Source organism: Phanerochaete carnosa (genome assembly GCF_000300595.1).
Source record: "Phanerochaete carnosa HHB-10118-sp unplaced genomic scaffold PHACAscaffold_7, whole genome shotgun sequence".
NCBI classification, from domain to species: Eukaryota; Fungi; Basidiomycota; class Agaricomycetes; order Polyporales; family Phanerochaetaceae; genus Phanerochaete; species Phanerochaete carnosa.
Window position 1 is genome coordinate 598,063 of NW_006767634.1, and position 12,866 is coordinate 610,928.

General features: G+C 56.2%; 4 protein-coding genes and 1 non-coding gene across 5 annotated transcripts in view; 2 read left to right on the plus strand and 3 right to left on the minus strand.

Moving 5' to 3' along the window:
* Positions 1-4,172: 4,172 nt before the first annotated feature.
* Positions 4,173-6,714, plus strand: PHACADRAFT_210820 (uncharacterized protein; the record flags this gene model as incomplete). Its single annotated transcript, XM_007397743.1, has 11 exons — positions 4,173-4,188; positions 4,241-4,350; positions 4,412-4,648; positions 4,701-4,791; positions 4,847-4,960; positions 4,996-5,144; positions 5,194-5,277; positions 5,327-5,364; positions 5,413-6,109; positions 6,180-6,301; positions 6,357-6,714. The coding sequence occupies 11 exons, from the start codon at positions 4,173-4,175 to the stop codon at positions 6,373-6,375; spliced, it is 1,677 nt and encodes a 558-aa protein (XP_007397805.1). The 3' UTR covers positions 6,376-6,714.
* Positions 6,715-6,975: 261 nt separating this feature from the next.
* On the plus strand, positions 6,976-7,054 carry PHACADRAFT_t97. The gene has a single exon. It is a non-coding gene; the product is annotated as a tRNA-Gln (tRNA).
* Positions 7,055-8,297: 1,243 nt separating this feature from the next.
* On the minus strand, positions 8,298-8,745 carry PHACADRAFT_99243 (uncharacterized protein; the record flags this gene model as incomplete). The annotated part of the gene is made up of 3 exons (XM_007397744.1): positions 8,298-8,383; positions 8,436-8,581; positions 8,636-8,745. 3 exons carry the CDS (start codon positions 8,743-8,745, stop codon positions 8,298-8,300), a joined length of 342 nt encoding a protein of 113 aa, XP_007397806.1.
* A 1,831-nt stretch (positions 8,746-10,576) lies between these two features.
* On the minus strand, positions 10,577-11,473 carry PHACADRAFT_259274 (uncharacterized protein). Its single transcript, XM_007397745.1, has 6 exons — positions 11,444-11,473; positions 11,382-11,394; positions 11,180-11,323; positions 11,015-11,080; positions 10,814-10,961; positions 10,577-10,762 (listed from the first exon to the last, which is right to left on the minus strand). Exons 1-6 carry the CDS (start codon positions 11,444-11,446, stop codon positions 10,711-10,713), a joined length of 426 nt encoding a protein of 141 aa, XP_007397807.1. The 5' UTR covers positions 11,447-11,473; the 3' UTR covers positions 10,577-10,710.
* A 305-nt stretch (positions 11,474-11,778) lies between these two features.
* The window catches only part of PHACADRAFT_147423 (uncharacterized protein), a gene marked incomplete at its 5' end in the record, with an annotated part of 1,923 nt that continues 835 nt past the window's right edge, over positions 11,779-12,866 (minus strand). The window contains 3 exons of the mRNA XM_007397746.1: positions 11,779-11,866; positions 11,934-12,252; positions 12,309-12,462. Coding sequence (XP_007397808.1) covers positions 12,093-12,252; positions 12,309-12,462 — 314 coding nt within the window. The 3' untranslated portion in view covers positions 11,779-11,866; positions 11,934-12,092. The remainder of the gene's footprint in view (positions 11,867-11,933; positions 12,253-12,308; positions 12,463-12,866) is intronic.

Here is a 12,866-nt window from a genome sequence, read left to right on the forward strand (position 1 = left end):
CTCGCTCAGCTTCGCTTTCCCGGCCACACTCTTTTCAAGGCGCTGTTCGTTCTTTCAGCTTCGCACTCGTTACACACGCTCGCTGTTCCCGCGCCTCCCGCCTAGAAGAAGTTTACAACCAAACAATATGAAGTTCTCAGCGACCCTTGTCTCCATCGCGCTCGCGCTCGTCGGCTCTGTTCAGGGCCACAACCACGTGAGGAACATGCACCGCCGCGGCGGCCCCTCTGCGACGCTCGCGCCCACGAGCACGTCTGCGCCCGTCACGTACGTGCGCTTTGGCTCCGTGCCTGGCCTCATGAGCTGACGGACTGCAGCACCGCGCCTCCCGCGCCTCCACCTTCCTCTGGTAACGGGACTAAGCGCGGCGTATCGTACAACAACATCGGCGCGGCTGACCAGTTCGGTTCCAAGTGAGTCCTTCGCAGTTCTCGTACGAGACGAAGACGTTGACTTCGCACAGGATCTCGTGGTTGTACAACTGGGGATCCACTCCTGGTGGCAACGTTCCCGCGGGCAAGCAGTACCTACCCATGCTTTGGGGAGCGGACTCAGGCCACACCAGTACCTGGATGGACGACGCCACCGCTGCTATTGCCTCCGGCTCTACGCACCTCCTCGGGTGAGTTTCTGCTTCCAGCTTGTGCCTGGATGTGAAGGCTGCGGGGAGCGTCCAGCCAGATTTGTTCCTGGTATTTATCTGCCAAGCAACGCGTATCAAACCCGCAGCCAATCTGGTCTGAAACAGAGTGAACTCCCGGACGAGTCTGATTCCGACCCCCGCAGATTCAACGAGCCCGATCTCGGCTCGCAGTCAAACTTGAGCCCGCAGGCAGCTGCGGCCGCATGGATGCAATGGATGGAGCCCTTCGCGGGTAAGGCCAAGCTCTGCTCGCCTGCGATTACCAACGGCGGCGCGCCCATGGGCGAGGCCTGGCTCGACCAGTTCCTGCAGGAGTGCAACGGCTGCACCATCGACTGCATCGCGTTCCATATTTACGATAGCGCGACCAACATCGGGTATTTCCAGCAGTACATCACTGACATTGGCACCAAGTACGGCAAGCCCACGTTCATGACCGAGGTGTGCATGTCCCCGTATGCAGCTCATGGCGTCGTGCTAACAGCGGTCGCAGTTCGGGGCCTCGGGCTCGACACAGGACCAGACCACCTTCCTCGACACGATGCTGCCTTTCTTGGACGGCCTCGACAGCAACAGCGGCTACGCCTACTTCACGGCCGGCGATAACATCCTCACCGACGGCTCGAACAACATCCTCCCTCTCGGCCAGACGTACAACACGCTCTGAGACACCGCGACGACCGCACCTTAGATGACTCATTCCCGCGCTTGCTCCATCTTCACATTCAGCTCTCCTCGTTCGTCTGCGCCATTGGTCTCTTCGTCTTTATTACTATCTGCGCCTCATGCGTTGACCGCGCCGCAAGGCCTGGCCGTCTTGCCCTGTCCCTCTCGAGTCCCCACGTTCCCTCTCTGCCGGGCGCCGCATACCCTTAGTGTACACCGCGCCTCGACGGCGCACGCCCCTGTTATCGCCCTGTCCGCCATGCTATCCTAGTCGATCGCTGTATCCCTCTCCTTGTCTTTGCCGCACATGCACCCACATAGACGGTGCTCTCTAGAATACAGATGTTGATTATTTGTGAGCAAGCTCATGGCATCGCACCGCGGCTCGTTTCGTCTACCAGCGTGAACTGTGTTCGGGACTGTGGTGACTGTACTTCGGTAATATTACGTCCTCTCACGCACATCATGGGCCGTTGCGATGCTCTCGTAAAGGGCCGTTCGGACGACACGCGTGGAACCACGATGCCAGCCGCGGATGCTGCGGTCCCGAGGCAGGGAAGGCGCACCCGGAAGCTATCAGACTGCTGCCGAGTGTCACGGTGCGAAGCTTGAAGCTTGAAGACTGACTATCTAGTCATATTCAGAGAGATAGACAGGACGTTAAGTTTACGGGGGAAGCATTTCAGCATCTGCGGAGTGCTGTGTTTAGTAGGTGAGCCGGCACCCTGCAGGAATGCCTCCACCCTTTGCCTCACCGTCGTCCTCGGTGTTGTGCGGTCTGCACAGGTGCAGGTGGGCCCATCGAGATGTCAGCTCACGCGGCATCCGCGTTGTAGGCGAAGCAGCTCAGAACGGCCGGCGCACGTCCGTGTCCACGCCGAGCGGCACCCTCCGCCCGTGCCACCATGAGTCGAACCTTGCGATCCTGCAGGGTCCCTGCTCGTTGACACGGTTTTTCCGTGTCCGGATACCCCTCGGCCGCCGTTTGAATACGTCGCGTGCGTGTACAGAAGACTGCAGATCCACGCGCACCCTTCGCAAGGCGTCCGTGTATCTCGCGGCCACCGCGCCGCTTGCGGACGCTGTCCGCGTCCGTCTAACTCGCACGACACTCGGGAAGGCTGAGTGACGGCACTAAGCGAGCGCTCGGAGGCTCGCCGGGGGATGGCTGATACCCTGAGGAGTTCCGGGTAAGAGCTGGTCTGTAGTTACAAGGCTAGGGGTTATTGATGAATAGACAGAAGAAGGGACCTGCTGGAAGTTGAAGCATTCAGCGGTGAGGCTGCCAACCGGTGATCACTGCAGCAGGGCCACCAGCCGGCACGGTTGCACCGTATCCCGCAAGGTACGCTGGACAGTGTAGTCAGTGGTCATTCGACCAAGTCATTGCAGCAGACCAGTTGCAGAATAGCTCACTAGAATGCGAGGGAAATGTGCGAGGACGCTGCTGAGGCGCCGCGAGCCTCCCCACCCGATGCCTTGAACTCGAGTGCGTCTTTCGGACATTTGCCACAGATGCAAGGAACGCATACCGGAGGTACATTGCAGACGAGCTGACCGTGCATGGCCGACACGCGAGTCTCAGGGACGCGCCGGTGAAGTGTCGGCTGCACGAGAAGACGCGCAGTCGCCGTCCACAACGTTTTGCGGCATGAACTGGTGCCTGTCCAATACTACGCTGAACATAGCAGCAGCAAACAGAAGACTGACAAACCTAGGAGCGGATGAAGATCAGTTGAGATCTGCTGGTTTTCAAGGAAAGACCTGGTCAGGAAATCAAAGCGTGGGGACCAGCGTGTGGCGCTGTGGCGGCGATATAGCAGGGCACGGCGATGTTGAGCGTTAGAGCCGAGGGGGCTGTGCCTCCGAAGAGCCGTGCCATTGGTTGGATATTGCGGAGAAATGGACAGCTCAGAAGGGAAGAAGATGGCTGTCGACTGGAAAACCAGCTTATGAGAGGCACTACTTAAGGTGTGGGAACACTGATGCAGTATACAATACTCCGAGTCGCAGAAAGTGTGACTTTTGGGAAAGAAAGGTAACAAGCAGCGGCCGGCTGGGTGAATTAAGCGCATTGCACAGAAATAATTCTTCAGAGGCGTACATTCTGGTACTGCCAGCTGTGCAATGGCGAAGACGTGAGTAACAACGAACGCAGAATATAAAGACGTCAACGACGTAGCACACCCTCTCTTCTATATCCCCCCTCTCCTCACGCCTTTTCTTCTCCGCTCGTTGTGCGTATCCCTGCGTCCCGAGTGCGACCCTTGTGATAGTCCCACCCTGATGAGACTTTTGCGAAATCGCTACGCGATAGTACCTACGGAGCGATAGCGACGATCCTGCACTAAAAACGGTGTGACCAGAGAAAGATCTCCCCCATGCTCGACGTCGTATTTACATTGGATCTTGCAAGCTCTATACAGCCTGGACTGCAGGGGCATCCGACATGCAAACAGTTAGCTCGTACGTCTGCAAAGAGCGTATGCTTAGGATGGACTCCACCGCAAAGCGGTCTTTTCCGACCGCAGTGCCGCCCACAAAGGCAGCGGTTCCGGCGTATGCACCGTACTTTCGCCGTACACCGCATCCATGCACGCGATACGTGCAGATATTTTCTGCCAATTCGCGGGTATTTCTGCAAGCCAGTTTGTTCCGGAGGGAGAGCGGGCGCCACCGTGACGAAGGGTGGGCGCAAGAGGTGCGCCGTGTGCGACCGGAGTCGGAATGACGCACGACCTCTTCAACGCGCAAAATTGGCGAGACCTGTCCAGACACTCTCCTCCTGCTCCTCCTCCTCTTCCTCCCCGCGTACTTCTACTCCTCTTCACCCCCGGTGAACTAATTCACCATCTCAAAAGCCATGCAGGTCGCTCGTGGTGCGTGCACCGCTTACCGCAGCCTGACCGGAATATTCACGCGTGCTCCCAGCTCGCGCTCAGCTCGGCCGAAGAATCGCGCAGTCTAGGCCGTCTGCCCAGCTCGTCCACGCGAGAATCCCAAGACGTCTGGCATCCACCGAAGCCCAGTCTCAGCCCCTTGTGATTCTCATCCCTGGTCTTCCCCGTGACTCTCTGTTTTGACTGACCTCTTGCTGCGAAGGCCGCGCCAATACCTCCCAAGCAATCCCGCTGGCAGCGCGTCCTACAGGCTACCGGCCGCGTTACCCTCTTCACCGTCGTCCTCTCTGGAGGTCTCTTCTACTACGTCGCGCACAAGGACCGCACGCCCGGCCCCCAGCTGCCTCACGATCCCAGCAAGAAGAACCTCGTCATTCTCGGAAGCGGCTGGGGCGCGACCAGCTTGCTCAACTCGCTTGAAGCAGAGGACTACAATGTCGTACGTCGCAGTCGCTTCTCCCTTTGAGCACGATGACTGAGCAAACATCCAGTTCGTCATCAGCCCGCGTAACTACTTCCTGTTCACCCCGCTTCTCCCTAGTGTCGCTACTGGAACGCTCAGCCCCCGCTCCATTATCCAGCGTATGTCCGCTCGACATGTACTGTTTATTTCTGCTCACCCCCCGCCTTTCCTCAGCTACGCGTTACGTGACGCGCCACATGAAGCGTCAGGTGACGGTCATCGAGGCGTCTGCGACCGACGTCGACCCCATCAACCAGACTGTTACCTTCGCAGGCAAGTACTTCCAAAGTGCCCTTCAGGCAGATTATTTACGGTCTCTGTAGACACCTCTGAGGTACAAGGTCTCGTCTCATCAACAACCATGAAGTACGACTACCTTGTGTACGCCGTCGGCGCCGAGACTCAGACATTTAACATCCCCGGAGTACGAGAAAACGCATGTTTCATGAAAGAGCTCGATGATGCGGAGAAGGTGCGTTGCTACACTATGGTAGCTGCTGGCATACTCATCTCGGCTTCAGATGCAGCGCCGTTTCCTCGACTGCGTTGAATCTGCTGCGTTCCCTGGCCAGAGTAAGGAGGAGGTTGATCGTCTTCTGCACATGGTGCGTCGCATCACGTCTCTTTTACGAATCTGTTCTGATACTCCTGCAGGTTGTCGTTGGTGGCGGTCCCACCGGTGTCGAGCTGAGGTGTGTCACGTGACCGTACATTCCCTTCCAGCGCTAACATCTTCTCAGTGGCGAGCTCCATGACTTCCTCGAAGATGACCTGCGCTCGTGGTACCCCGAGCTTGCAGACAGCATCAAGATCACGCTCGTCGAGGCACTGCCCTCCGTGCTGCCCATGTTCAGCAAGCAGCTGATCGACTACACAGAAAGCACCTTCAAGGCGGCCAAGATCGAGATCATGACCAAGACGATGGTCAAGGAGATCAAGGAGAAGAGCGTCGTCCTCCAGATGCCCGACCGCACCGTCGCCGAGGTGCCGTGCGGCATGGTCGTCTGGGCCGCCGGCAACACGCTCCGCCAGGTGACGCGCGACCTGATGGCGAAGCTGCCCGCGGAGCAGACGAACCGGCGCGGGATCTCCGTCGACGAGTCGCTCCGGATGAACGGCGCCCAGGGCGTGTTCGCGATCGGCGACTGCACCGCGACGAGCTACGCGCCGACGGCGCAGGTCGCCGCACAGGAGGGCGCGTACCTCGCGCGCGTCTTTCGCCAGCTCGCGCGCCGCGACCGCCTCGCCGAGGAGCTCGACGACGCGCGCCGCGTGCCCGACGACAGCGCCGAGAGGAAGGCGAAGGTCGAGGGCCTCGAGCGACAGGTCGCCAAGGTCGAGAAGATCCGGCCGTTCAAGTACTCACACCAGGGCTCGCTCGCGTACATCGGGAGCGACAAGGCGATCGCGGACCTGCCCTTCTTCTCGAGTGGAAACGTGCGTGGGCTCTTTTTGTTCGCGGTGGGTCTTGACGCCTGGGACTGACTAACGCTTCCCGCTCCTGTAGCTCGCGACGGCGGGCGTGGCGACGTACCTCTTCTGGCGCAGCGCCTACCTGAGCAAGCTCTTCTCGCTCCGCAACCGTGCGCTCGTCGCGACCGACTGGATCAAGGTCAAGATCTTCGGACGGTGCGTCTGTCCTCCTGCCTTCTCTGGCTTAGCCCACTGACTCTCTGTATGCTAGTGACGTCTCTCGCGAGTAAGCGCACGGCTGCGCTGTGCTTCCCGACTGCACCCTGCCGAAAGCCGCAGAAACCGACACAAAGCGCATTCTCTGTATTACCGGAGAGCCAAAACTTGAGATTGGGATCTCCGTTCCCTGCGCACCCTTCCTCCATCGCCCATTAATTATGTAGCGCCACCACAATACCTCACGGCTTAATGAACATGCATACAGACATACATAGATGGTCCTTCCGCGGCCCTGCTCCGACCCTGCCTCTCCTTTACATCTTTTTTTTGCCGCTTTACCCTTGGCTTTGGCTGGTTCTTCTTTTAATGAGCCTTTTGATATAGACAATACATGATAGACGTGTCCACGGCGGTGGTGCGACTGATGGCGGAGTTGTACAGAATGGTCAGCTATGCGTGACAAAATTATGTCGTGCTTTCGGGGAGGAAGTGAAGCATAACGAGAAGAGACAAGCGACCTCCTCTTTCTCCCATCAGGACGGCCATGTCTGCGTGGGTCCTTCGGTCATGTACGAGTACTACGGTTCCAATCCATGTTTGAACATCTGCCGGATAGTGGGGTCTTGAGGGACAAAGACATATGGGATTCTGTATGGGGCCGACATATGCAAGGCGCTATAGTGTAGTGGTTATCACTTGGGATTCTGATTTTCAATTCCCAAAACCCAGGTTCGAGCCCTGGTAGCGCCTATTGGCTGGCTTGCAAATAGGGGATTTTTTTGAGGGGGAGGGGGCATGGGGGACCCTCTTTTCCTTAACTTTGAAGTCTCCAGAGCTACTAGACTCAAGGCGCCAGCCAGTAAATATTTTGTCAACACACAGCTAGAGGTTTATAAGCAGTAAACAAACATTAAACAAATAGTGATTAGCTAGACTCCTTTATATGGCTTCTAAGTGGACACCGGTGCATGTCTACTGCCCGACACAAATAACTTCTTGGACTCGCGACCGGTCTGCTCAGTAGTTGGTGGGATGCGTACTGAGGGACGCTGGGATGGCACCTAATACCTTTTGTGCTGGTATGAGCACAAAAAGAGAGACAAAGGTTGGTGCACGAGCGATGCGACCCACCCACAAAAACACTCCCTCGATGCAAAGGGGCCTCAACTCCCCATTCACGATATCGATGTCCTTGATGCGCCTGTTCACGAAGGGGCCATCGCACGTGGGAGCGATGCATGTGCCGCGTCTCGAGCATGGTCCGTCCATTGAGCAGGAAACGCACGTTCCGTATCTCGAGCATCGTGCCGGCTGCTCCCTGTGCATAGTGTGCAGGTAGCGCGCGCACGAATGGTCTCGGGCGATGGAAGCAGCATCATGAGGCAGCGCCCGGAGTGCGAGACACGACGGGGAAAGGGCCAGAGTTCGTTTTGGAGTCGCAGTGATCTTCGCTAGCGCTATCGTAAACGTCTGAAGGAAGTGAGTAGCAGATAGATCGAGTGATAGAAGCCGAGACCAATGCGAAAGAAGGTGCCTCGAGAAGCTCGATGATACAACGAGACATTCGATACTTGGTAGAATGAATATATTGGGACTTGCTGTATGGTCGCCGTGTGTCGACTCACTTGCTTTTTGTTGTGACTTTCTGGTATCTTTGTGCCTACCCATGTTATCCTGCAATATGAATATATCATGACACATGAAGGGAAAAAATACGCCATAAGCCTTGACTTGACGATTCTGCCAGGTTTCTCAACTGCACTCTCACGACCCAATACTGTACAGTTTCGGTACGAATCCATTCTGTGCGCCTTCCAGCTCCCACAGCTTTCTCTCCAAAATCTTCCCAGACGGAGTCTTCGGTATCTCGGCTATCGGCACGATGCCTAGTATCCTATCAGATGACATTAGTCTCGCGAAGGTGGAGTCCGGTCCCGCAACTAGTACGCACTCAAAGTAGTTTATAGAGGCAGTACTTGGGCAATTCCGTGGCCTAATTCTTCTCATACACTCCGATCACGGCACAGTCCCCCGCACCCCGGTGCGAGCTGATGATATCTTTCAGCTCTGCAGGAGTGGCTGAGGGACACAAAGTGAGCGAGAAGGTTCGCTGTAGCTACAAGACGCATACCTTGGAAACCTTTGTATTTGATGAGCTCTTTACGGTCTGTAACTGACAAAAACCCATCCTTGTCTAGAACAGCCATGTCGCCGACCTTGAGCCAGTCATCGGGCGTAATGGTTTCCGCTGTCGCCTTCGGGTTGTTCGCATACCCTCTGCAGAACGTCAGGAAGTCTTGCCAACATTTGCGAAAAAAAAAAAATGCGCACTTCATATCACTGTGACTTCTAAACCAGAGTTCCTCCTGTGTCTCGATGGCCACATCCTCGTCATTGTCGTCCACCACGCACATCTCCGAGTTGGGCAACTGCCATCCCATAGAGGACATATGCGGCGCCATAGCCTCCAACGGCATGTACGTCGCCGCGGCACCTAGAGAGACCAAGCTTCAAAATCCCGGAACAGCATAGTTGGCGCAAATGGACACAATTCCGTCATCCCATGGGCTTCCCTTATGCTTGACTGCCATTCCTTCTTAACGAATCGACGGCGACAAGCCAGGATCATATCGGGCGACATAGGTGCCCGCCCCTACTGCCGTCACGTGCAACGACGACAGGTCGTACTTGTCCACAAGCAGGCTAGTCGTCAACGCGAGCAGCATGGGCAGTAGCATGAGGGTCGCCTGCGCCTCAGTGTCGTCGGCCTTCCGAGCATTGCCCTTTGGTAAATAAACAAATAAATGAAAGACGAAAAGCTGACCGAGACCTTGTACCGCTCGATGCCCTTGCTCAGGCTCGTAGTCCGTGCCGAGTGCGCATATCTGTCAGCGGCGCCAGCCGGTGGAAAGCTCGCGGATGCTGACCTGAGCTGAGGTAGATGAACGGGGTCGCCGGACGTGCTACCGTCGAGACACTCGGGCACGCTCGGTACAAGTGTGTAGTCGAGCTTGCTGAGCGCGACCCAGCTTCCGGACTTGTACCCTGCCGGGATCTCGTCCTCCGGGGAGATAATGATGGCTGACCGCCTGATGTCTTCTCGTGAACGCTCGAGAGACCGCAGCGTGCACAGTACCAGCGGCATGACCGAGGCACGTGCAAGGACGCGCGACGCTCGAGTAACCTTCATCGCGTGCACGAGCTCGTGCTCGATGTACATGTGATTGGCCAGCATACACATGATCCCTGTCGCGCCCTGCGACATTCGCGCTCTAGATCACGAGGCGTTGCAGAGCAATGTGAAACACGTACGAGGGCAAACATCAGCACCGGACACAAGTCTGTCGCCGGGCCGACTACCAGAGCGACTGAGCGACTGACCCCTTCTCGAGGGCATTTAGCCCCGCGTTGCGCACGTTTCTCAATCCATCGGCGAGATACAGCGACTTCTGTTTGAGCTGTCCACGCGTGAGCACCTTCCCAGTCTGACCATTGATGCTGTAAGGGTGATTGTCGTCGAAGTTGTCTTGCTCCAGCAAGTACGTAAAAAATGACCGTCGCGGGAGCGGGATAGGTGGATATGCGGAAGCGAATATTGACAGACCAGACATGGTGGTGACGATCTATAGGGGAAGAGGCAATGCGTCTTCAGCGGTCGCCTTTAACTGTTGGTCAAGTGGAATTACATTAGATAGTCTCATTTAGTGGTGTGTGGGTAGGCTTGTGGCGATGTCAAGCCGAACCCTGAGCTCGAGCTGAGCCCGAGCCTGGCCCAAATCGTGGGCTTGCCAAGAATAAGACAAGTAGTGGTATGCTATAAAAGTGAGTATATTTGCATGTACTAGGTTATTGTTGTATGTACTCACCAAGTTACAGCCTTCAGAGGGCATGCGGCCGCGCTACAAGCCGGGTGGTGGGCCGTATCCCGATAAGAGCCTGCCAGTACATACAGTGAGCCTAAGCCTAGTAGCGGCTAAGAGCTGTGGGTGTATGTATCAATCGCATCTATACATGTATGTTGCACTTGGGCGCATGTATGAATACCTTTGCGTTCAGAATGTGAGTGCCCAGCAGACGAAGCTCTGGCACACTTGTCAGGTTGCATATGCACACCAGGGCCTGACTCGTATACACTCGATACCAGCACACCATTCGAATGCACCGACCGCCTCGATGTGCGTCCCTACCCTACCGAGTTCACCTGGTCACAGGCCTAGGATTCATGTTCGTCCATAACAACGGGCTCGGGCGATCCGTCACAAGTATGCTTTGGATTTGATTACGTTGTGTTGGTATTAAAGCAGAACATGACGAATGGAGCAATCCATGCAAGATAAAATCGTGAGGGAATAAGCAGGCGGCATGCGAGAGCAAACACATCGCACCAGAGTAAGATACATCCGAATCTATTGACTTAAAATCGTGCGCACGAAAGACTCATAGTTCACGTTGCCGTCACTGCGTCGCAATCAATGAGTAGATCAAGTTAGAAAAGAATAAAGTACGCACGGGCCTATCTGCACACCCTTCAGTAGCTCGTCAACCTCCTCGTCTGACATCTTCTCTCCCAGCTGCGTAAGCACGTAGCGCAGCTCGCCTGCACCAATGAACCCGTTGCCTTCCTTATCAAATACTTGGAATCCGCGAATGAACTCCTCTGCACGACACACCTCAGTAATTAGCAGATGAACAACGGATCAGGCAGCGCACCTGGCGTTCCCGCAGGCTTGAAGCCGTCTGGCCGGTTCAGAATCGTCAAGAACGTCTTGTAGTCGACTGTGATCGTCCATCGGGGGGCACATCGCCAGCGTATGTCAAGCCCCGTTCAGCCCGCCGTCCGCGCGTCGCCGTAGCGGCAGGAGCAGAAGCACTCACCGTCCTTGGGTGCCGATGCGACGATCTCCGCGACCTCAGCCTGTGTTGGGTTCTGGCCAAGGGCACGCAGGAGGTCACCGAGGACTTCGCGCGGGACTGCGCCTGTGCCTCGCTTGTCGAAGAGCGCGAAGGCCTCCTTGTACTCTGTACTTCGCGTTCAGCCCCCCGCGTCGTCTGGTGCGAACAGAGAAAAAAGACTAGCCTGCGTTGTCACTCTGGCATCTGTTAGAGAGGATGCATAACAGAGGGACACGGGATGCGTACCATGTTGTGGTCGGACGAGCTGTGTATAACGGTTGACGACCAAGTCTGAGATGTCCTGGTTTGGCGCGCGCCGCCAGTGCACTGGGCCGACGGATTTCATACTGGGAATTGATCCGCTTTTGGAATGCGCCCGCGGCGAACCGACAACTTTCACATCCCCCACGCAATGCCTCAGAGTTACTTTCTCGAATGATATCCGGTACGATGGTAATGTTGTGGTTACATTCGCCGTACGTAGCCGCAAACAGATGAACTCTTCGTAGTACGCATGAGCAGTACTTCTCGCATGTCACGACTGCCTGATTTCTGGGTTTTCTGTAGCTATAAAGTCAAACCCGCGCGCCATCTCCCTTCAGAAGTATTCTAACCGGCTAGCATTTCAAATCTGCCCCGCACCGAGCGGACAGCGGATCAACCTTGCTGGCAAGCAGCAGCCCCGACTTCCGGAGACCCCCCACTTAAAGACGGGCGTACATTCCCCCACAAACAGCGTGCACACAAGCAAAGCGTGGAAGAGCAGATGCTCGCTCTACTGAACTGATTCATGGTCCAAGGCAATGAAGTAGTGCCGGTTTCCCGAGGTAGCGCATCGCACGATACGGCGCGGCATGACCAAGAGGATGCATGTTCCTTCTCTTCCATTGTAAGTCTAGGCAAGTACATCTTCAGGCCGATTCAATAGTCGACCTTCCATACCCCCTTCTACCATGACAACCTGGCCGGTGACATGGCCAGACGCTGAAGCTGACGAGAGCAGGACCACCTGGGACGCGATATCTTGCGGTTCGGCGACCTTTCTTAGAGGGGTTCTGGAATTGACACGTTACTTTGCGGAGTGTACACAGTGCAGCTGGAGAAAACGTACGTGGCGAGTGCCTGATAAATCACTGAGGGATTCTCTAGCGCGGACGTTACCATCGGCGTGCGAACCCAGCCAGGCGCGACGCAGTTCACCCGTCCTCTGGGAGCGATCTTCACGATCTCGTTCTTCATGAACATGGTCAAACCATACATCATCGCTGTACAGAGGAGACAGATTATGTAAGATACTTCCACGTTATACTATGCAGGCGAAGATCCCTTACCGCTCTTACACGCCGCGTAGTCGGCATGGCCAGCCTCGCCGTACTTTCCAGCGGTGCTACCTATCATCACGATCGCCGCCTTGTCCTTCGCAGCGACGCTCGCACGTTCGAGGCCATTAAGATAGCCCCGGATAACGAGGAAGCTCGACGTAAGATCCGTGGAGACCGTCGCATTCCATTGGGCGAGCGTCATGCGCGCAACCGGGACGTCCTCCGGGGGCCAGTACCCATGATTTACGACAATAACTTGCACGGGTCCAAATGAATGGCTCGCCTCGTTGAAGATATGCTGCGTGTCCGACTCCTGCGTTAGGTCCGCCTGCAGAATCTGAACCTGC